Source organism: Epinephelus lanceolatus, chromosome 1, assembly GCF_041903045.1.
Source record: "Epinephelus lanceolatus isolate andai-2023 chromosome 1, ASM4190304v1, whole genome shotgun sequence".
NCBI classification, from domain to species: domain Eukaryota; kingdom Metazoa; phylum Chordata; class Actinopteri; order Perciformes; family Serranidae; genus Epinephelus; species Epinephelus lanceolatus.
The window spans coordinates 27,798,707-27,821,530 of record NC_135734.1 but is presented as its reverse complement, the minus strand read 5'-3'; the positions used below and the strand labels follow the sequence as shown (position 1 = coordinate 27,821,530).

General features: G+C 39.7%; 2 protein-coding genes across 2 annotated transcripts; one reads left to right on the top strand and one right to left on the bottom strand.

Annotated features, from left to right (window-relative positions):
* Positions 1-1,047: 1,047 nt before the first annotated feature.
* p4htmb (prolyl 4-hydroxylase, transmembrane b) lies at positions 1,048-9,242 on the top strand. The gene is made up of 9 exons (XM_033626498.2): positions 1,048-1,898; positions 2,025-2,106; positions 3,846-4,036; positions 4,149-4,245; positions 5,308-5,470; positions 5,583-5,768; positions 6,157-6,247; positions 6,415-6,538; positions 8,448-9,242. Exons 1-9 carry the CDS (start codon positions 1,563-1,565, stop codon positions 8,669-8,671), a joined length of 1,494 nt encoding a protein of 497 aa, XP_033482389.2. The 5' UTR covers positions 1,048-1,562; the 3' UTR covers positions 8,672-9,242.
* slc26a6l1 (solute carrier family 26 member 6, like 1) lies at positions 8,472-21,116 on the bottom strand. Its single transcript, XM_033626497.2, has 19 exons — positions 20,893-21,116; positions 20,571-20,710; positions 19,820-19,930; positions 19,560-19,735; positions 19,312-19,476; positions 16,760-16,912; positions 16,356-16,438; positions 16,111-16,258; positions 15,902-16,015; positions 13,868-13,945; positions 13,617-13,712; positions 13,355-13,461; positions 13,159-13,228; positions 12,977-13,069; positions 12,105-12,215; positions 11,054-11,482; positions 9,821-9,875; positions 9,583-9,728; positions 8,472-9,448 (listed from the first exon to the last, which is right to left on the bottom strand). Exons 1-19 carry the CDS (start codon positions 21,030-21,032, stop codon positions 9,422-9,424), a joined length of 2,442 nt encoding a protein of 813 aa, XP_033482388.2. The 5' UTR covers positions 21,033-21,116; the 3' UTR covers positions 8,472-9,421.
* Between the last annotated feature and the right edge of the window lie 1,708 nt (positions 21,117-22,824).

Sequence of the window (22,824 nt, the reverse complement as noted above, 5' to 3'; positions counted from 1 at the left end):
TGGTCAACATTCTTCTCACCATTGATAATGGGCTTTGGAGACTTGATTATGTCAATGTTTCACTTTCCTTCATTTGGGACACTTCATACATTTAGTGATATAACACACTGACTATGCATGTTATATTCACATATTTGGTACTGCTGGATTCAGCACAGCCCCACCTTTCCAACAAGCCATCATATGTGTTTTTATGACAATCCCTGCCCAAGCAACTACAAAGTAAATGAGAACATTCTGCATAGATATTCTTTTTTTGCATTTCTGCTTATTTTAGGCAAGTGTTCATGGGTCTCTATATGTTACACACATCAAGATATTCACATCCAGGTTTTTCTAGTAGGTGAAGCAACTTCCTGACCACAATTATGTGAAGTTTCAAAGCTGTCAGAGCTTGTGTTCTTAATCTACATGAGTTTATATGTCTTAACTCCTATACAGCCAGGCTATATTTTGGTTCTTTTTTAGGTTTGGGGTGTATAACAATATGTATCAATTTAACAATGTTTGCAGTAAAATATTTAAACCTAAGAATCCATTTCATATATGGGAGACCTCAGAGATGAGGAAAAACATTGTTAGGTTTTGTTCTACCTCCGGTAGGGGTATCTCAAAAACTAAAGGCCTTTTTGACAGTTTGTCACTAGCCTATATGTCATGGCTCCAACAAAAGGACTGACTTGGCCAGTGAAATAAAACAGTTTACTTTGAGGCCATAAAACCTCACTGGTTGCTTTGTATGTTTCTGTTTGGAATTTTGTGTTCAAAGGTTTACAAGTCAGAGTCTGCTAAATATGGATGTGAACACCATCACATAGCTAGCTGTACAATTAAAGTCATTATTTTATATGACAGCCACTCTTTCATTTATCTAACCTTTATTTGCACTCTGAAAGAAGACGGTGAGTAACATGACCTTTACAACATACAAGAGCTCACTGCTAAGAGAGGGAGATAGAGATGCACACACACACACTGCACTCTGGTATGTAGACAGGAGTGTGTTATGAGTTTAGGTCACCAGAGGTCAGCATTGTACGGCAGGCAGACTGTTGCTGTGTACGGGAGAGCACGGGCAATGACGTGTTAATAGGACTGTTGTGTTTTGTTATGTTCACAGATGATGTTTCTTTTATTTCGGATGGTGATCAGTGCACTCAGCTGATGCTGGAGCTGTTTATGGTCCGGGTTTCTGAGATGAGTTCCGCCGTGCTTTGGGATGCGCAGTGCGCTTTGCTGCCGCTGCTGACTGGGACTGCTGCAGTGTAAACAAGACTGTCCGAGCCTGCAGCGCTGCTGTCTGTGGGCGAAAAGATAACGACACACAGAGGTACTGGTAGTTGACTTTTCATCTTAAGCGAGCACAGTTTCATCATGAACCCTGCACAAGGACTTCATCTCTGCAGCGAAGAAACTGGCTTTCTTTTCTAATTAAACTAGACATCTGTCAGTCAGCGCAGCTGCTACTTCTAAGAAACCAACAAACGCTGATCATATCGTTTGTTTATTCAGATGGACTTTAATGCTGAGGAGGTATCAACTCCTCCTTGAATCTCAGGAAAATGAGTGACAACAAGGAGCCCGAAGATGCTGCCGAGGACACGACTCCGTCCGGGAGCGCGACCTTGCCGCTCCGGCCGCCGTGCGAGCGCCTCCCCTGCCACAAGAGCAGCGTCTGCTCCCGCTCTTACTTCGTGGTGGTGATGGTGTTTTTTCACGTGTACATCATTAATGTTATAGCACTGTTGTTTTACGTGCACTACAGCAGCGGGCAGGAAGATGCCAGCCGGAGTCATGATGCTCCGCGCAGTGACCACCAGCGCCCCGAGTCGCGGCGTCCGCCATCAAAGCCCGAGTTCCTGCGTGATGTTTCCTTAACAAGAGTCGAGGGGATAAGGGTGAGTAATGTGATCATGCTTCACTCCCACTCTTTCTTTTACTCCCTCCGTCTTTCTCTCTCTCTCTCTTTCTCTCACATACACACATTAAGCACCACCACATCACTTGTCTGATTTATCTCTCAGGTGGGACACGTCCAGAAGGTGTCACTGGTGCCAAACAAAGTGCATGAAATGCGGACTCTGAGTATGAAACCTCTGCTGTTTGGTAAGAGCCAAAAACACCCATGTGTCAAAACAAATTTGCAGCACACCCACATGAGCCTCTAGTGGCCAAAAAGGCTTCTTCTTCTTCTTCTTCTGATGTAGGCAGAGCATGCACTCACCACACACTTTCTCCTCCTTATTTTCATCTTCATCACTACCACCTCCTCAAACACATAAACTAGTTTATACATATGTGCATGCTCAGGTCGATCAAGGCTTCATGAAATAGGTCAACAAGTCCTGAGGCAACCACTCACAATTAAGGGCTCATAGCTGACTGGCTAAAGAGCACAAATACATCTGTTCCCAACTCAACTAATAATGCAAAAACACACAATCTATAGTCATTAGATGTGCTAGAGTGAAGATGGCACAAATGTTCTTTTTCATCACCTAAGAGTGTTCAATAATCAGCATCATCAATGGATGAACATACACAACAGTACACTGAGTATCATCATATCCCCCAACGCTTCCCTCCACCCCCATACTCCTGAGTAAACAAATGGGGGAAAACACAGCACAACAAGACAAACAAACAAAAAAGTAAACATAAACAGTGGCAAAGTTGTAAGTAATATCATAATATGTTTATTATTACGGTGTGCCTATATCCTTGAAGGCTCATGGAAAGAAATTGTTCAGGACCATTGTTGATCACCTCTTTAAGTTCCAAGCAAGAAAATAACAGCAAACAGAGGCCTTAAAAATATTACCAGAGTTATGTTTGTTTGTTTATTTATTTGTTTGTTTGATCCATTTTTTATTTACTTGCTTGGCATTACTGTCTCTAGGGGTAAAAATTGGTCCAGAAACAGCTTAAAAGTAGTGGGAGAGTTTTCATTTTATTTTGTTTTGTTTTTTACCCCCAAAAAGTTTGCATTTCTAAACAAAATATGTAATACTAATGCCTAATTTTCAATTTCATAAAAAAAATGCAAAGTACAAACATTTTTATGTGGAAAAATGTAAGGCATATGCAATATTTTTTTCATTGTTCTCTTTATTGGTGTTTTACAGAAGTGTATTGCTGCCACATCAGGAAAAAAAAAAGAATTGATCAGTATTATGTTTTAACGTGAAAAGTTTATTGTTCTAACAAGAAGTTTTTCACATTGTAACAATATATTTTCAGGTTAAAACGTGATAGCTTATATTGTAAAAACGTGAAAAGTTTATTCAACCCATTTTTGACCAGGTAAGTCCCGCTGAGGTCAACGATATCTTTTATAAGTGAGACCTGGCCAAGACAGCAGCATAAGAAAAAGTTACAGCCAAATAACAACTACAATAAAATCATAAAAGACACACAGTAGGCTATAGATATTATACTATATGTAGAGATATTAGATCACCTACGCACAATGACCAGACCCAACCGAGTCATTCATCCTTGTACTTATGAGAGCTTTAAAGTCAGGCAGAGACCAATTCACATAGTTTCAAATCTTTTTTGAAGGTTATTCCAAGTGAGAGGAGCAGAGCACGTAAAAGCTTTCTTTCCCAGCTCAGTCTGTGCACAAGGAGCAGACAAGATCTCAGACTGTAGTTACAGTCAGATCTCTGTTCAAAGTATAAATGTATGTACATATGTTGAATGTTGTGATTTATGGTTCAGCTATGCATTAGTTTGCAAAACTGGCAACCGATGTGAAAATGTGAAGCATGCAGCAGAGAAAATGCAACAATCCTGTTGACCCAAGAAATTGTTTTCTGTCTTGCTCTGTTTTTTTCCTGCAGAGATCCCCGGGTTTTTGTCAGAGGATGAGTGTCGTATTGTGATGCAGCTTGCACAGCTGAAGGGTCTAATGGAGAGCCAGCTAATGGTGCAAGACGGCCAGGAAGAACTGGCCAAGGAGCTCAACCTCAGCCCAGAGGAGATCTTCAACCTTCTTGATATCAACCAGGATGGACAGTTGCAGCTCCATGAGGTGTATGTCAGTTTGTGGATTGTGAGCTTGAACTGTAGCATATGACATGCAGTAGTGTTGTGGTTCAGAGTTAGTTAACTCAGCCTGTCTTTAACCATCGTGCCTCCAACAGATACTGACTCATTCTCGAGTAAGGGACGGCATCTGGCTCACACCGGAGAATCTGAGAGAAATCTATGCCGGGCTCAAAGCTGATAAGGATGGTAATGGTAAGAAATCACCTTTGCACTTTTTACAGAAATACATATTTGTCTGTAAATTTGTATTTCTAAAACTATATATCTATTTTGTGAGATAATCTTGAACACTACCTTTGAGCTAGTTTTACAACGGCAGGAGGAGGGCGGGTTTTAGCATCAATTTTCGGTGGGAACAATGAATCTAATTTGGTTCAGAATGGTAATATACTTTTTAGTGTAACAAAAAGATTGTTCAAAGCATACATAATGTGGTTCCCATTCTTTTTGGCTTGTGGCCATTCTTAAGAGGTCTAGTATGGACATGAGAGTAATTTTTAAAGGCATAAATGATATACAGCATATGGACACAGTTCACAAATGAGCATGTGATCATGTAGGTATGGCCGACGAGTCATGTAGCTGGTGGGCAGGTCACGTAGCTGCTCCAGCCAAAGCTATACCTGCTCGTCGAGTTTGGCATTTTAGGCCATTTCATCTTGGTTTTATGGAGCCAGAAATGACCATATTTGGACAACAGGGTGGAGATAACCGTAACGCTAGCTGCTAGCTTGGTTAGCACGGTGCATTTACAGCTATGATTCACTGTGATAATACTAATGCTAATGCTAATTTGCTACTGCAAGTGAAAGGCTTAAATCCATTCAAGCAAAATGTAACTTACTGGAAAAATGGAATACACAACTCCTTAGAGTTTCTTTAACTGCAAACAAACGCTGAACAACTTTTTTAGGCAACCAAACCTTAAAATGATCAGAAATAGCAGCAGGTACAGCTACGCCTATTCTCTGTGAATCAAGGGCTATGCCATGGTTACATTACCGAAGCAACGTTGACACTTTGGTAGCAACTTATCAGTGGGTGGAGAGGGTGAATGGGTGGCAGAAACCTAAAGTATATCTACACATTATATCAAAGAGTAATAGAATTTATATTTTCCTACACTGTGGTGAAAACTGGGCTCTATGTTCAGTCTCTATGGTTACTATAATGAGGGAAAGTGCCAGTAATGCAAGAAATGAAGACATACACTAGGCATCAGAATAAGATGTGCATTCTTGTATTTGGGGGCAGGTTTACTGAGTCTAGAGGAGTTCAGGCTCCTGAGCAGTGATGCCTTCCAGCGCTTCCTGCTGCAGCGAGGGGTGAAGAGGAGTCAGCTTGTGAGGAACAGCAGACACACCTGGCTGTATCAGGGCAAAGGAGCACACCAGGTCCTCCAAGACATCAAGGCAAGGTAAGGAAGTCAAAGCATGCTCTCTGATTGCTGTATAATAACTGTAATATATATATTTTTTACATATTTTTACCAGACTTTCCAACTTTTTCTTTACCTTTCTCTAACAAAGAGTGATTCGTCTTACTCGGCTCCCGCCCTCATTAGTGGACCTGAGTGAGCCGCTCCAGGTGGTTCGCTATGAGGAGGGAGGACACTACCACGCCCACCACGACAGCGGCCCCGTGTATCCTGAAACAGCCTGCACACACACGCGCCTCGCGGCCAACACCTCCACTCCTTTTGAGACGTCTTGCAGGTGAGATTGCCGAGGTGCACAGTGTTGACCGAAGCAGCATTTCTCAACAATAATATCTTTGAATGTTCAGACCTGAATTCATCTGTGTGGTGTGATTACTAAACTCCATTGTGACAGCTGGCATGTTAGTCATTGTTAACTTGGAAAAATGTGTGTGCCCGCTTCGTTTCTATGGAAGCGTAATGCATTCACTTGAGAGAAATAAATCTGCTCCGTTTTTCCAGATTAATGATAAAAATCTTGTTAATTCAGGAAAAACAAGGCAAATCCTTTTTTTTCCTGAAATGAATGCATTACGTTTCTGTAAGTTTGCAAAGTGTTTGTATGTGTGTGTGTGTGTTTGCACCATACATGTGTGTGTCAATTTAAATTTGTGTTGCACACCTAGGTACATCACAGTTCTCTTCTACCTGAACTCTGTTGAGGGGGGCGGGGAGACCGCATTCCCTGTGGCAGACAACAGGACCTATGATGAAGTGGTGCGTAATTGTGTGTGGGTCTGGAGATGTGTAGGGAGAGCCCTGTAATAGTATTGTGTACATACTGTGCATGTCTTTCATGTCTGTGTTAACTCACATGTTTGTCAGTGAGTGCATGGCCCTGATGTTGAGCAAACTGCGAAACTGAGTCTGAGTGTGTGTTTTAGTCTCTCATACAGAATGATGTCGATCTTTTGGACACAAGAAGGCACTGTGACAAGAGTAATCTGAGGGTGAAGCCTACCAAAGGGACAGCTGTTTTCTGGTACAACTACCTTTCTGACGGTAGAGGTAGGAGACCAATTAAAAACATCAAAACACACTTTGTTAACATAATGTTGGAATGTGGGGCGCCGATGGCTTAGTGGTAGAGCAGGCGCCCCATGTACAAGGCTGTTGCCGCGGTGGCCCGGGTTTGACTCCAGCCTGTGGCCCTTTGCTGCATGTCACTCCCTCTCTCTCCCCCCTTCACGCTTGTCTGTCCTATACATTAAAGGCTGAAAGGCCCCCCAAAATATAAAAAAAACCCAAAATCATAATATTGGAATGGCAAGGAGCTAGCTAGTGGGATATACACAGGCACTAACATGCAAGTGTGGCCGGACCGGCTTACCACAACAAATCACAGAGAAGCTCTGATTACAACACGCAGAGGTGGCGTGACATCATTCTCTGCTCAGGACGCCATTACCCCACTGTAACTTTACATAGCAAATAGTGGTTTGTTGCTATATAATGGCACTGAATGTTGAATACAGAACCTTCAATGAAAACTAAACAAGACTTAAAGACTACATCCATGCTAGCACCTTTGTGAAGCTTTACTTAGGCGCAGTGATGCTTTGAGCTAAATGTCACCATACCAATATGGGTTTAAAGATGATGCTAAAATGGCTTAGGCTGGCATCTTAGTATGTTAACATTTGCTATTTAGCACTAAACACAAAGTACAGTTGATGTGAATATCCGTTTTTCAGTTCCTTGGCCATGAACCAATGAAGTGGACAAATTAACCTCATGTAGGCGCTTGATTAAAAGTCAAAGGATCAACAAAGTTGTTTGAGCCCATTTGTTCAAAAGTAATCTGATCAGATTGGATCAAATCTTGAAAACGGGTTGTTCAAAAGAATAAAAAGATTCTGAAATTAGATTACATCACATAATCCAGTTTTGGTTTTAATCTGCATCAAACCTTCAGTATGTGTTGGTCAAAACTTTTTAGTAATATAGGGATACCTTTGATTTAAAAATAAATAAATAAATAAGGCAGCAGAAGGCCGGATTCAAAGTGAATTTCAGGAACAAAATGATACAAAAACTTTGAAATTTGTCAAATATATACATTTATTTATATTTTGCACTTGATATGTTTAACTGTTGCAATGATAAAGTAAATAAAGTAGACATTAGGCAACCTATTAAGCCTTTCAATGAAGTAAAATTAATTATTATTAATTATTCAATTTTAACTTCATTTATCACTTTATATTAGATACAATGACAAGAGTCAAGCCAAAAGTGGTTGAATAAAAACACTTAAAGGTCCAGTGTGACGGATTTTTAGGGACATACTGGCAGAACTGGTTTATAATACTCAAAACTATATGTTTTTATTCATTTATAATCACTGAAAATAAGAATTGTTGCATTTCATTACCTTAGAATGAGCCGTCTATATCTACATGTGGAGCGGGTCCTCCTCCAAGGTGTCTGCCATGTTGTTTCTACAGTAGCCCAGAATGGACAAACCAAACACTGCCTCAGATTGGGCCATTCATGTTATTGCATCGGCTCTCCTACACACTTGGCACACAGGAGAAGTTTCAGTTCTGCAACCTCGCTACCTGATGCAAATAAATCCTAGACACAGGACCTTTAAAGTGATCCCATGCTCGCTGTTCTACCTGTTGTTCTTTACATAGCTGTAGTCCACATTGTGATATGTATTACCATTTAGAGCAGTAGTTATCTGGATTTGGTAATCTTGGAAAGTCTGTATCTGAATCAGGGTGATTCAAAACTGGCACAAAAGTATTATGGATTAGCTGATCCTGGACAGCAAAACATGGGATTTCTAAATCTGGATCATTCTGATCTGGTTTAAATTTTTTCAACAGTGGGGCCCCTGACATCAGTGTGAAACAGACAGGATATGAGGGATGCTGCTAACTAACATTAAATGATTTTTTTCTCTCAATAGGGTGGGTGGGCGAGCAGGATGAATACGCTCTCCATGGTGGCTGTATGGTCACCCACGGCACTAAGTGGGTCGCAAATAAATGGATCAACATTGATCCGGATTACCAGCGGCAGGCTCGCTATCAGCAGCTGGTTTCACAGCAGCTGGAGGATGAGGATGATGATGACGATGATCTGACTCTGGACCCAGACACACACACTTCTGATATCCATCAAGACTTGTAGCTCATAAACCAAATTTATATATGTAAAAAAAAAATCTACCTAGCCTTCCTCAGTCCTGTGCACAACTTCTTTGGCAACGTTCTCTGTGGCCGGTATGTAGAGACAAGACTTATTCAGGGAAAGAGGTCACAGTGGGTTTATGCAACTGTAAAGAGATGCTTTTGTTTATTATTGCTTGGATTTTGTTATCCTGTTATTTTTTAATCTCATAGAATTCCCCATTTTAGGAATGTTGCACTAGAAACTCCATAAAGTCGAGTTGAGACAAATTAAAAAACCCTTTGCATGCATTAGCTTCACAGGTTTTGCTGTTGCTATGAGCAGAAATTGCACTTGAAAATTGAAATGGCTGCTGTAAACATTTCAATGTCCTACCTTGTTATTGCTGCCATTACCAAAAAGGCTCACACACTGTCAGTGTGATGCATGTTGTCTTGTATATGTTCCTTGAATTAATTATTTTCTACCAGACTCCTCTTAAAAGGTGTTTCATTTTATTAATTAATTTATTTTTTCTTTACAAAATGCACTCTATCATTCTCCCACATTGAATAAAGTTAAATTAAACTCATGTGTCTTCAGTCTTTTTACTTTAAAATTAAGATGTATAAATATAAATGGAACTCAACAATTATCTAGCATCTGTTCATTTATAAATTCAGTTTCATAAAAGCTTCTGATATTCCTCCCAGTAGATGCTGAGACAGTTATTCAATCTTCAGTGTTGGATGTCCAGTTATGTTGAAGTTCTTAAAGTTTTGTGCAGATGTATGTGTCCTGAAATCAAACCGTTTTTAGAGAGTAATTTAGTTAAAATGACGTGATTAAATGTTTTCAGTTTAATCCAAATGCTGGAGATGTTTAAACCAAGCAACCGATGTGTCACTTGAACATCAGCTGCACACACTCACCGCTGATGGCTCGTATCTGGGGAGCGATGACGCTCCACGGTGGTCCAGACAGTAAAGCACAGCATCATGGACGGAGGCAAAGAGACGTCTCTTTGTGATCTTTTCAGAGAAGAAGTCGCCACGCTCTAACTGTTCCACCACACAGGCTGAAGAAAGAACAGTTTACAGGCAAATTACTACCACGATGAAGCCTTTTCACGCAGTGCAGCCTAAAAGAGGTGAGAAGGAGTTCACTTACGTTGACAACCTGCCATGTAGATGTCCACATCAATCTCACTGAAGTCCTGGAAAATCTGTCAAAAATGTAAGTACAGAATATCTATCCTCATCAAAAGTTACACTGCACCAACCTTAAACAAAATCACATCTCTTCCTCATCAGGTGCTACTAACGCTAATCAGCCCTACAGTCAATCTCTCAGTCAGTCGTCATGGTTAATTTAAACTTCAAGTGTGTAGGATTTAGCAGCATCTAGCAGTGCATCCAACTGAGTGTGTAGAGCAACTACAGTGGCTGACATGAAAACACGAATAGCCCTAGCTAAAGCCAGTGTTTGGTTTGTCCATTTTGGGCTTCTGTAGAAACAACATGGCGGACTCCATGAAAGAGGACCTTAGATGTATGATAATGAGATGCTACTCCTGCTAACCTCACCCAAGAGTTCCTGCTTGGCTTTTAGACTTTACACTGTGATGATGTCACAGATTTTTACATCACTTTTCCTGGCTTGGGGAAAGTTTAACAAGCATAAAACTATTATGGATCAAAAAAGCAAGGCTGAACAGTGTTCCTGGGGGCCCGAGGAGGACCCACCCTATGTAGCTATAAATGGCTCATTCTGAGGTAACGAGAACACAACAACTCTTCAGGTGCTTCAGGTGATTAAACACTAATGAAAACATAGTAAGGAATATTATATTCTGTTTCTGCCAGTGTGTAAACCCCTGAATCCTATACACTGGACCTTTAACTGCAAGAGAGTAAAACTATCCATTATAACATAAAGCTAATTAACTCCCATTTTAGTGACAACAACATGTGCCTTGACTAAATTACACCAATACATTTTGTATTGAAGATGTGTCATCTTACCCTTTCCTTTTTCTAACAAGGACCACAAGACAGAGCTTTTTCCTTCATTGTGTATTTTCCTATACAGTTTAATTATATGTCAGGGCTGGCAGATTGCAGACCCGCTTTTAACTTTATTACTGTCTTAAGATTATTCTATAAATCAATATATTAACATTGTAAAATTTACTGTTTATGAAAACACAACACCTAAGCTCTCCTTGTAAAATTCCCAAAGCCATCTGTACATGTTGCTCATGCTCCTCAAATCACAATTTCACTATTTATTAAAGGGATGTAACGCCCACAAGTAAAAGGGTGCTCCTCTGATCCTTCAACATGAGGGAAAATGTCATGTCTTACCCTTCGTTTAAAGCATATTTTCCTCTTTTGTACTTACATTTTTCAATGTCTTGATCGCCACTGTGTCAATGAAGTTAGCTGTGGAGAGATCAATAATGATGGAGTGAATGTCCCATGTCCACTTGCCAAGTGACCCAAGGGAGACCCGCTCCAGGTCGCGACTCAGTGTGTCCTCACTGCTGGAGCCCAGAGTGGTGGTGTCCCCGTCCTGCAGCTCAGACATCCACCCTAAGCTGGTGGAGTCTGGCTCTCCTCCTTTCAGGTACTCCCATCTGGACTGGCCGTCTGGTGTTCGAGGAGTGGTTGGGATGACAAACACTGTCCCGTTCTCCCTCTCGGCCCAGCCCTGCTCTTCTGTGTCTGTAACATCCCCGTCCACGCATGTGTCCCTCCAGCAGCCAGCCTCTTCCTCTACAGAGAACACCGGTGCTCCAGACAGCTGTTGAGCTGCCCTCTGTGCCCGCCTCTGCAGAGTGGTGAGTCAAAGACATTATTCAAACGTCTGTTTACTCCTGCTGTAGCTCTGTGCAGTGTTACAGCTGGCACTCTGCAGCCATGTAAACCAGTCACAGGATCTTGGTGCCAATTTGTGTTATCTAACAGATTTTTCAGTGTCATGGCTGGATATTAAGCTGAGTTAAACAATGTGAAAAAGTCTGCAACATTTAACAGCAGGACTTCTCCTTTAGTGAGACTTTGACACAAAACAGACTGAAACAAGAATAAGGTACAGAACAATGTTTCATATCTCTGTAGGGTCTTTTCCGTAATGTTGTCAGAAAACACACAAAACAATCTGAGCCTGTCAGTGGCAAAAACAAGTGCTTTTAATGATTGTAAACTGACGGTGCACACCTGCCCCCAGTGGCTACACTGCAGCCTGTTCTGCTGCTGCTGGCTGCAGCGCTCTCTCTCAATACTGGTCCTATTTAAGAAATGGTTGTTTCTCAAAACATGGTAAGTAGGGTCCATGTTGAAAAATACTTAAGCTTCCCTTTAAGGTGACCAATAAGTAAAACACCAAGAAAAAAATAATTGCAGTCCTTAAAATGTTTTGTAAAGATACCATGTTTCTGCAGTTATGTTACCTCTCTCTTGGCCTGCCGCTTTGCCCGTCTCTCTGCTCTCCTCTCTCTACGTCTCTGTTTGGCCTCCTGCCTCCTCTTATAGATAATCATTTTACTGATGTCAAGCCCACTCTGTAAACAGACAAAGAAGAGAGCAGTAAGTTCTAAGACATTAAACTGAGAGGAGATTAAAACTGAAACAACCAGTCAACTGATAAATCGATTGTATTTTGATAATCAGTTCACTGTTTCAGTCAGTTTTCATGGAAAAACACTAAACATTTCTCTGGCTACAGCCTCTCAAATGTGAAGAATTCCTGACTTTCTTTGACACATATGATTATAAACAGAATGTCTTTGGGGTTTGGTGCGATGACCGGATAAAACAAGCAATGTGAAGGTGCCACCTCACACTCTGGGAAATTACAATGGCAATTTTTTACAGTCCAGTTGCCAGAAGAAAATGTTCACATTATACTTTATGAAAATACATTCCATGTTTCATACATATCATATCAACGTATCTAAAGTGACGTAATAGATAAGCTGACTGAGCCTGGGTCTTTTTAGTGGCACACTAAACCAAAACATGATCATTTCCTAATCATAATCAAGTGATTTATGTGCCTAAACCTTATCACACCCTCACCACAGCGCTGTATAACAACGCAAAGTTTCACCATATCCGCTACAACATAATATACAAATGTAACGCATCCTTGGTTTGCAGAAATGTACAATATGAACATTTTCTCCACCGATTGGGTTGTTTTTACTATATTCTGTTTGTTTTTTTTCTGGAAAAACAATCATCGGATTACTCATTATTGAAAATAATCATTAGACGCAGCCCTACAATAGACAATGTCATTAGTAGAGTAAATGGTATAAACCTTTTCTTTCAGGGCCTCGAGGTAGAGATCAGCATTGGCGAAATACACAGTAGCAGAGGAGCGAAATATAGTAACTCCTGGAATCTCTCTCGCCTGCCAAATAGCAAAAAAATGAGTAGTTTTTTTTTTGCAGTGAGGGTCGTAAAACTTTTTATGTATGATATATTATCTTTTTGTTTCACCTCTTTGTGAGTCTCAATATCCACGTACAGTTCTGTACCTGGAACATTTCCCAGAACAGAGTATGTTGGTCTGAATGGAATAAAAAACACAAAATTATTGTGCATGCACTTACTAATATTGCCTCACACACACACACACACACACACACATACACACACACACACACACACACAATGAGGTGCGGTGGAGTCTTACAGCTGAGTCCTGAAGATCACAGTAAGCAGAGCAAAGATGATCGATGCTGCGAGACCCAGATCCAGATTAAGCAGCAGGGTTGACACCCAAGTGACCAACCACACCACCTGGGGGATACAGCATTACGTTAGTCATTTTTTAGTGTGACAAAGAGGAAACAAGAACAATGACACGATACCAGATTCAACACGACAGCTCATTGTGTCACAGTTGTTACTTTGCAGGATATTTTTTTAAAGTAAGTAATAATGTATCATCTCACCAGATCAATCTTGCTATGTCTCCACAGTGTAACAATGTCAGAGTGCTGCTTGAACATGCCCTTCAGATTCACCAAGACGATCACTGCCAGGACAGCCTGAAACAAGCACAACATGATTAACCACATGTGTACCCAGAAGTGTGACTGAGGCAAATCAACAAATTCATTATATTTACACAAAGAAAGTCATGCATCATAAATATTTACTGCAAATCCACTGTACAGAGATTCAAGCGGTAGAGCAACAGAACCTTTGGCAGCTCCTGGAACAGAGGTCCAAGTTTCAGTATGGTCACCAACACAATCAGAGCTGAAGTCACTCCAGCCATCTGCAACAACAACACAGAGGTTGCTTATTTTTTTAATTAGATACTTGTGTTCATTTACAAGCACATGTTTGTTTAGCAGAGACGGATTATGGTCACTGTTGGAGAATAGCTTCACTATAGATGAATCTGGGAAAGGACTGGAAGAAAAACAAGCTGCCATTACTGTGGTGGCTTCTCACTACAATACGTGCATGTTTGAAAGCAAGCTGTATGATGCTGTATAATTTACCACTTTTTTTTATTAATTTCTATGTAATTTTGCTTTTGACAACATCAAGAAGTACCTGTGCAGTTCTCAGCTGCTCCAACAGTAGTGGCAAACTTCAACTTTGTCAGCTTAGCTCACATTGCTAACCTTAGTGTGCTAACGTTACTGTCTAGGTCCTGCAGTAGTCCCACAGAATAAATTAACTCAACTAACAGTGGCTTTATTGTGAAATATAACGTTTGTTGCTCTAACTAATGGGCAATGACCACAATGTAAACATCATTCGGTCAGCATCACAAATAAAACAAATATAATATTGTCCAGTGTTTCAGTTTAACAAGTGTTAACCAACTGGTGACTCTGCTGAATACATACATCGCGGTTGCTCGTAGTGACGGCAGCTATTGAAAACCCAAACAGAACATGTAGGTGTCATTGTAAAAGCCTTCAATTTAACTGTAATGAATTTTAAACACATACTCATCTGTTTATTATCTATGCCAACTATTTATATAAGTTTCTGGGGTTCATGGGCTTAAACTCACCAGTTAACACTTGTCATCAAACTGAAACACTGGCAGCCCTGTGTTTAGAAATAGTGATTTTTTTTTTTAACCATGGAAAACATAATTGTTATTTGGCATACAACATTAATGTCTCCACTTTATGCCAAAGTTTGTCATCATTTAGCTGTGATTAATTATAAAATCAATAACGTTTGCTGCAGTCACAGTAAGCAGGCAGCAGCAGACACTGTGACATACAACTACTTTGATGGCGGCACCACAAGAATGCAGAACATACAAAGTGGTCACCTGATCATGTATATGTGAGCACATACAGTGCTTCCAACATTTAATGGTACTTTATTAACTATTTAGTGTTGTTCCCAATAATAAGTTGATTTTGTTTAAATAAATAATAAACACGTCTCTGTGTGCACAGTTATATTGCAATTCACTACAGAAACAGGCGTGTTTACTGGTCTCCCTGAAGAGAAAGTACTTTATGTGATTTAGTCCTTTTTTAATGTTTTATTGCTTATTATATGATGATGATTTAAGAGTGACTCTTTGCAGAAAAATACCTTTAAGTTCTGGTGAGTTCTTCTAGATGAATGATTATTTAAAACCTGTGCTGTGTTTTAGAAAGGAACAATTTTGTGTAGCTGGCACAGCCAGGGGGAGGAAGGGGCCCGGTTTGGTGACCTCAGAATTGCATCCCTGCTTTTTGCAGGTGATGTTGTTCTGTTGGCTTCATCACACCGTGACCTCCAGCATGCACTGGCGCGGTTTGCAGCAGAGTGTAAAGCAGTCGGGATGAGAGTCAGCACCTCCAAGTCTTAGGCCATGGCTCTCTGCTGGAAAATGGTGGATTGCCCCCTCTGGATTGGGAGAAAGTTAGTGCCCAAAGCGAGGGAGTTCAACTATCTCAGGGTCTTGTTCATGAGTGAGGGTAGAATGGAGCGTGAGATGGATCGGCGGTTTGACGCAACATCTGCAATAATTGCTGGATGTAAAAACTAGAGTACATGTTCTAGTGCCACCAGGTTTTAAATTTCCACATAGTTCTTATATACATAATGTGGTTATATATTATTCAACATCATTCCCTTTTCAGCCCACCTCAATCATCCTTAAGTAGGTCATATGCATTGGATATTTATAGTACCCCTATTGCATGTTGCATGCTCACAGTGCTTGTGAGGTCATGCTGATGTAATGCTGTTACTTCTGCTGCTCACTCACTTGTGTTTTCCCTCCGGTGGTCTCTTGAATGAGACTACGAGACATGGAGGCACAGACAGAGAAGCACTGGAAGAAGCCTCCCACTGCATTACTGAGACCCAGCGCCACCAGCTCCTGCAGCAGAGTGAAGACAGAGAGACACACCAATGAGCAGGGAAATTAAATTAGAATCAGACGTAAACAGGTATGTGATGAGAGCTGTGATTTACCTGGTTACTGTCCACCTTGTATCCATGTTTAAGTGCGAATGTTTTGCCAAGCGAAACAGATATGGCATATCCAACCATGGCCAATGCAAAAGCATCACCAATAACTTCTCCAAAAAGACTCACATCTGGTACACTGGGAGAACTCAGACTGGTGCACACGCAGAGGACAAGGAAATGAGTTGGTACTAAACAAGCTGTGAGAATGACTCAACAAATAATTACAGCAGTATTAGTTAAATGCGTACCCACTAGGAATTTCTCCAACAACAGAAATAGTGTAGTTGCTGTTCAAATGGGTGTACGTTGATATCAATGTTCCTGCCACAATCTGAAGCCATCACATCGAGCATACAGGTCACAAACAAACACACACAAAGAAGCCAAATTTCACAACACATTTCAAACCTTCAATTATTAAAAACCTGGTGAATCATACACTAGATGTGAACCTAATAATTAGCCATAAACATCTCTTTTTTGCTGTGAACTGCACAAACGCAGAGGCCCGAGCACTGCTGCTGCTGCTGATTCAGCTGCTTGGCTCCACTGTGTCTGTGCTTTTCCCAGTGCTGCAACATCAGCAGCAGCCCAGAGCGCATGGGTGATAACACAAAGTGAGGCCAGAGAGTGTGTCCTCTTATCAACTGACTGTGATGAGCTCCACTGGGATGGGCACTGGCAGCTTTGGACTGAGGAAAGCATTGAGCTCCTTGGCCGCAATTAGAAACACTGTGGACACAGCGCTGACCACCAGTGTGGGGAGATGAGTGTGTGGCAGCAAGGAGCAAACATCCTTCAGAGTCTGAGAATGGAAAAAGGAAAAACAAAAAGTGGTTATGGCTTACTGCTGTACACATTAAAACACACATGATGAGCTGCACTTAGGATCGGGGATGCAAAAAAACTGTGCATAATAGGCTCAAAAATTCAGCAGTTGAGACATTTAGCAGAAACTTATACATGTTAACTGGACAGACTTCAGTAAATATACAAAGAAAGGTTCATATGTACCTTTTGAAATACATATGAGCCTTTCTTTAAAGCCATTCTTGGTAAACTTCCTGTTTACCTTTGTGACATGCTTTCCTGTTATACCAGATCATCCTTTACACGGGTCTTCCTCAGTTCCCCTCGAGTTTGCTACTCAGAACTTGTGTATTATTGTACTATGGGCCCTAGATTATGGCCGTTTACTAGATTAACTTTATGCTGCCTTCATATCAGGCATTAAAACTTAACATTTAAATAAAGTTTCATGAATACTGTAATTGTTTTAAATATTATGTTTTATCGCTTTTGTGTCTCTCAGGTTCTGTATAGTTTCAAATAGTGTTGTCACAATGTTGGAGTTTCTAACTTTGATACCATACCTTGAAAAATATCAGTATTAGACACCATTTTGGACATGACAGGGACAAACTGAGGGCATACAAGTTAAAATCTTTATTAAAAGATAAATATAACATGGCTATAACATGACAGCAATGGGTTGTCTTGTCTTGGTTAGTAGCAGAAAACAGCTGAGTGACTGCAGTAAAAATTAGAGAAAGCGAGAAAGTGCAGCTGATACCAGTGTATTGATACTGTGGGAAAAGAGCACTGAAATAGTTTCAAATATTCAGAATCAATATGTATCAATAAATTTATATTTTTGACAACACTAGCTGCAAAGCAATTATTTGTGTTCATATGTAAATATCAGGAGTGGGAATCACCAGAGGATCCACGTTACGTTGTTATCACGATACTTAAGTCACGATAAATTATTGTGATTTTAAATATGTTGCAATATGCTAAGAATTGTGATAAAATACATTGCGATATATTGCAAATTGATTTATTACCTTTTTTCAAATTGTCACCAGAGGAAAACTATGTCAACATTTGTTTTATCTAAAATGATAAAGTTTTCAGTCTGTTCATCTCACTTAAGCCATTTTTTTGCAGCAGCAAAATGCATCTAATGCACTGAAAAAAAAAACAACAATTTATTATATTATTCTGGTAGGTTACCTAAAGTTTAACTTGTAGTTGTAATATTACTAATTTATATGACAAAGAAAAATCGATACTTGGCACTGTGTGACGATACAATATTGCCACACAAAATTATGGCGATACTATGCTGTATTGTTTTTTTCTCCCATCCCTTATAACTGTGTAATATATATCTTTATTCTCTTGTAACAGAAATAATTATTAGAAATAATAATTATAATATATAATATATATTATTATTTCCTTCACTGGTAACTATATTAACAGAAATAAAATCACTATGTATGTATGGTGCCAAAAGAAGAATAATTAAATAATTAAAACTTCCATTTATTCAATGTTGCCATAGTGTTGTGTGACAGGGAATAAGACCATTGTATCCGTTCCTCCCCCCAAAATTCCTACTGATTGTGAATTTGTTTTCCAGTCTAGAAAAGTGTTAGTGACTCTCGATCATTACTGAAACACAACACTGCACTCTTTAATATTTCACATTATATCTAAATAGTTTCTCTTCTGACCCGCTGCAGTGTCCTCAGTGGTTAGATATAATAGGTTTAAACTGTGATTTGTCAGTCCACAGTATGTTAAACTGATATTCCCTGATCCAGTTCCAAAAGCGCTAACCCTTGACTAACCTTCTATTTTGAAGGCTGACAAATAGCTTTGCTAAAGCAACACACAGCTTGTTAGAGGCATCGTTGTGCACTTGACACTAAAACAGGAACATGTTCCTATTAAAATCTGCACACATTTCGATGCTGATCTTTCAGTGTCTAACCAATGACTGATGATGTTTATTCTTATTGAACTGTTACTCAGAGGGATCTTTGTCTGTTTCTGCCCTTTCAGTTTGATTGAACCATTGTAGAGCATTTTGTTCTCCGTGTGCAAAACAAGCCCTTCATACAAAAGAAAATCTATTTGGAAAGGGGACTTTCTTCAACCTGAAAGGACGAATGACCTTTCAAATATACAGAGAAGTCCTCTCAGTCAACTGTCTGAACGCAATCAAGCTTTTGTGGCAGGGGACTCCAAACTTTTGAACAGCAGTGTATCTCAAGACACTTCCTGTTTGAACTGAATTTGTGAAGAACACATTTATCTCTTTGTTATCAGTGCCACACTGTGCTGTAACAGATGCAATTGGATCAGTGCTGCTGTATTGACCAAAATCAGAACCAAACACTTGACAGTACTCACATACACCATTGACAAGGGACCACTAAACCGTGTTGGTGAAACTCCAAAGACGTACTTCAGCTGTGCCACCACAGCATGGGCTGCAGCTGCTGTTGTGTAAGCCCGCACCAGAGGTTCAGACAAGTACGTTCCTACAAATCCAAACTTTACCGAACCCAGTGCCACCTATAGAAACAATCATGTATTCATATATTAGCTGTGACAGCAATATAAGACACTGTAATATCTGTGGGAAGCTGTGTTCAGACCTGAATAAGTCCTCCTAGGACAGTAGTAGCAGCTGCCACCTGCACCCTGTACGAGTCCCGAGCAGTTATGTCAACTTCTGCAGTGATGTTGGTCCCATTTGTAATGAGGAAATCTGTGTCTGGAGCAAGTCTCTCTGTCACACTACCCACCATGATGCTGAGCACAGTAAATGTACCTGAGTGCAATTAAAGATAGCAACACATGTTAATACAGGGGTTATAATGGCCAAGGTACAACAACTCTATCTCTCTCTACTCACCGATGGATATATGACGTGATGTTCCAAAAAAGAAGTAGATCAATGCTGGATAGAGGGATGAGTAGAGTCCAAACACAGCAGGTACCGAAGCCAATAATGCATATGCCAAACCTGTCAAAAACAGAAGCCAGGGTTCCAACACCTTCTTAAACATCAAATTCAAAGAGTTTTCAATGACTTTTCAGACCCAATGCCTTCAAATTCAAGGACCCAACATGACATAGTTTGAGACCCAGATCAAAGTTTATCACCGTTACAACACAGAACTTTTATAACTCACAGGCAACAACTGACAAACAGTGACAGCAGACAATATTGAAAGAACGTCAATATCTATTTTGGCACAAAATACAGAAATTCACACACTTTCTATTTCAATGTCTATTACCCTATACTTGCAAGGCCTTTCTTCCCTCAAATTCATAAACTTCCCAGGATTTTAAGGGCCCTTGGAAACCCTGAAAAGTTCTGTCACACCTATCTCAGTTTGCAACTGTACTTGTACTGCGGTATTACTGGCAAATAAAATATTAAATACAGTGAACAATGAATAAAAATATTTCCAGAGGTAAAGTATTTGTACAAAATATTGTTTGTGCATTACAAAGAGAGTATGGAATAAAATTAAAATTCTACATTATGTTTATACCCTCAAGAAATTCACTCAACATACAATGGCTATGGAGTAAAAATCTGACTTCTTCTGCAATACTGGTGAGATTTATTCAACCATGATGGATTGTTGATGTACCTTGAGGCAGGTGCATTATGCCCACACTGATGCCAGAGACGAGGTCTGGCATGCCATAGTCCCAGACTGAGTACTTGGGCAGCCAGTACAACACAGGCAAGCTGCTCACCACGCTGCGCTTCAGTTTTGGTACTGTACATCTGGAGGAGATTTGAATGATACACAAAGAGTGAAGTGAAAGTCTGTTTATTGGCTGATATTTTAAAGCATAAATTTACTGGAGATGGGTCTTTATTTTATCTTTGACAAAAGGAACAGAGCACTTGTCTACATTTACAGCACAGTGAGCATCACTGTTATAAAACCACAGAATGTGACTTACCTTAAGGAGGCTTTAAGCCGTTCAGTTGGAGGAGGGTGAGTGTCAGAGTATGTTTTTCTCTGTGTAACCTCTTCCAGTCTCTGCTCATCCAGCACTTCCCGCTCCACTCTGTACTTCCCAAATCTATGTGTAGAGTCCATGGAGCTGAGTCTGTCCAAATCTGTGCAACTTATTTATTTTACTCTTTTAATATGCAATGCAGTTGATTTGATCCAGAGACTATTGTTCGCTGAAAACTGTCTCAAGAGCAGCTTTATCTGCATATGTACATCACATCAGCTAATGGTTAACTCTATTCAGGATGTCATGGGCAGAGCCTCTTCATGACAACGACGGCTGACCCGAGACACAAATCATGTAATTATGGTTAAAGAGGAAAGGTTAGCTAGGTGGAATTTCAATGGATGTTTGACAGGTGTTTTCCGATCCTTCCATTTTTTTCCATTCACTAGCAAAAGTAAAGCTAATGAACCATGAAGTGTCACCTTCAGCTTAAGTTAAACTGGTCAAGTGAGTTCCTGTGATGTCCACCTCTTGACAAAATACTTGTTACAATTGTTAAATAATGTTACATATGGGATTCACACCATTATTTGGCAATGCTGAGATTTTACCTGCCATAATTTGCATCCCACTGTTACATCAGCCAAGATTAAAATATTTAGGATGCTGAAGAGTTTTTTATTTATTTTTTTCTTTAAAATTCACTAGTGGTCAGCTTTGAAACCTGGAGCGACATCACTTTCACAAGTCTTTAAACCTTTGAACCCTGAGCTCATTGGTGAAATTACTTTCAAAAACATGGGAAAAAGCAACAAGCAACTTGGTAAGAAATATCCCACAAACTGTAAAAAAAAAACAACAAACAACAAAAACTAAGGACAAAGAAAAAAGCAAGAGAAAAACTATATTCACAATAATAATTTTATAATAATTTTTAATAATAATACTTTCTGGGTCATTTCCTTGTTTGTTTTGACCTTTCTTTCTTTTTTGTAAATTATTTTATTATTTTAATTTTCTCTGTTTACTAATTTCTTGCTAGTTTTTTGGGTCATTTTGTCTTTTGTTGCTCGTTGCCTTCTTCCCATGGTTTGAAAAGAAATCAAGGAAAACTTGCTCAGGTTTCACAGAGGTAATATCTGATACAATAGTGGCAAGTCAGAGAGTAAGATATATATTTAGATACATTTTATTTAAAAACTTTAGTATGGTTGGTGCAACACTCTCAAGATTTTAGATTTTGGGAATGAAAATGAAAATATGACTATTTTTTTAATCAATTATTTACTGTGTTGCTTTAAATTTATCAGGAAAACTTTTTCCTCGCATGCCTCCACATGAACGAAGAATCCAAAAAAGGTGAACATTCTTCTTTAATTGAAGTAAACGGGGACAAAGCTTAACAACAGCAGAAGTTTATTAAAACATCCATTTACAAACTGTCACACAACTCGTGCTGCATAATCCAAATCTCATTTATCCAGTTTATGCTCAGTATTTCATAAACAAATGCAATTTTTCTAAAACATGACAATATAAAACACCTCCACCTTCAAGCAGCGCGCAGTCCTGAACAAGCGCCTGCATATGGGCCCCGCTTGAGCAGAGTTGCCAGGCACACTGCTCGGCTGTGCACTGCATATAGGTCTACCTACAAGTTTAAAATCGTAATGTTTTAGCAAAAACGCCTGTGTTTGAGAAGTACTGAGCATACAACTGGATAAATGAGACTTGAATTATTTTGCAGGAGTTGTGAGGGTTTTTAAATGGATATTTTGATATAGTTTTGCTGCTGTTAAAAGTGGCCCCCAATTACTGCAATTCATTAAGATTGTTCACCTCTTTTTTGGATTCTCTGTTCACTGTGGAGGCAAACAAAGTTTTCTTCACAAATTAAACATAAGAGGCAGTGAGTAACTGATATACACA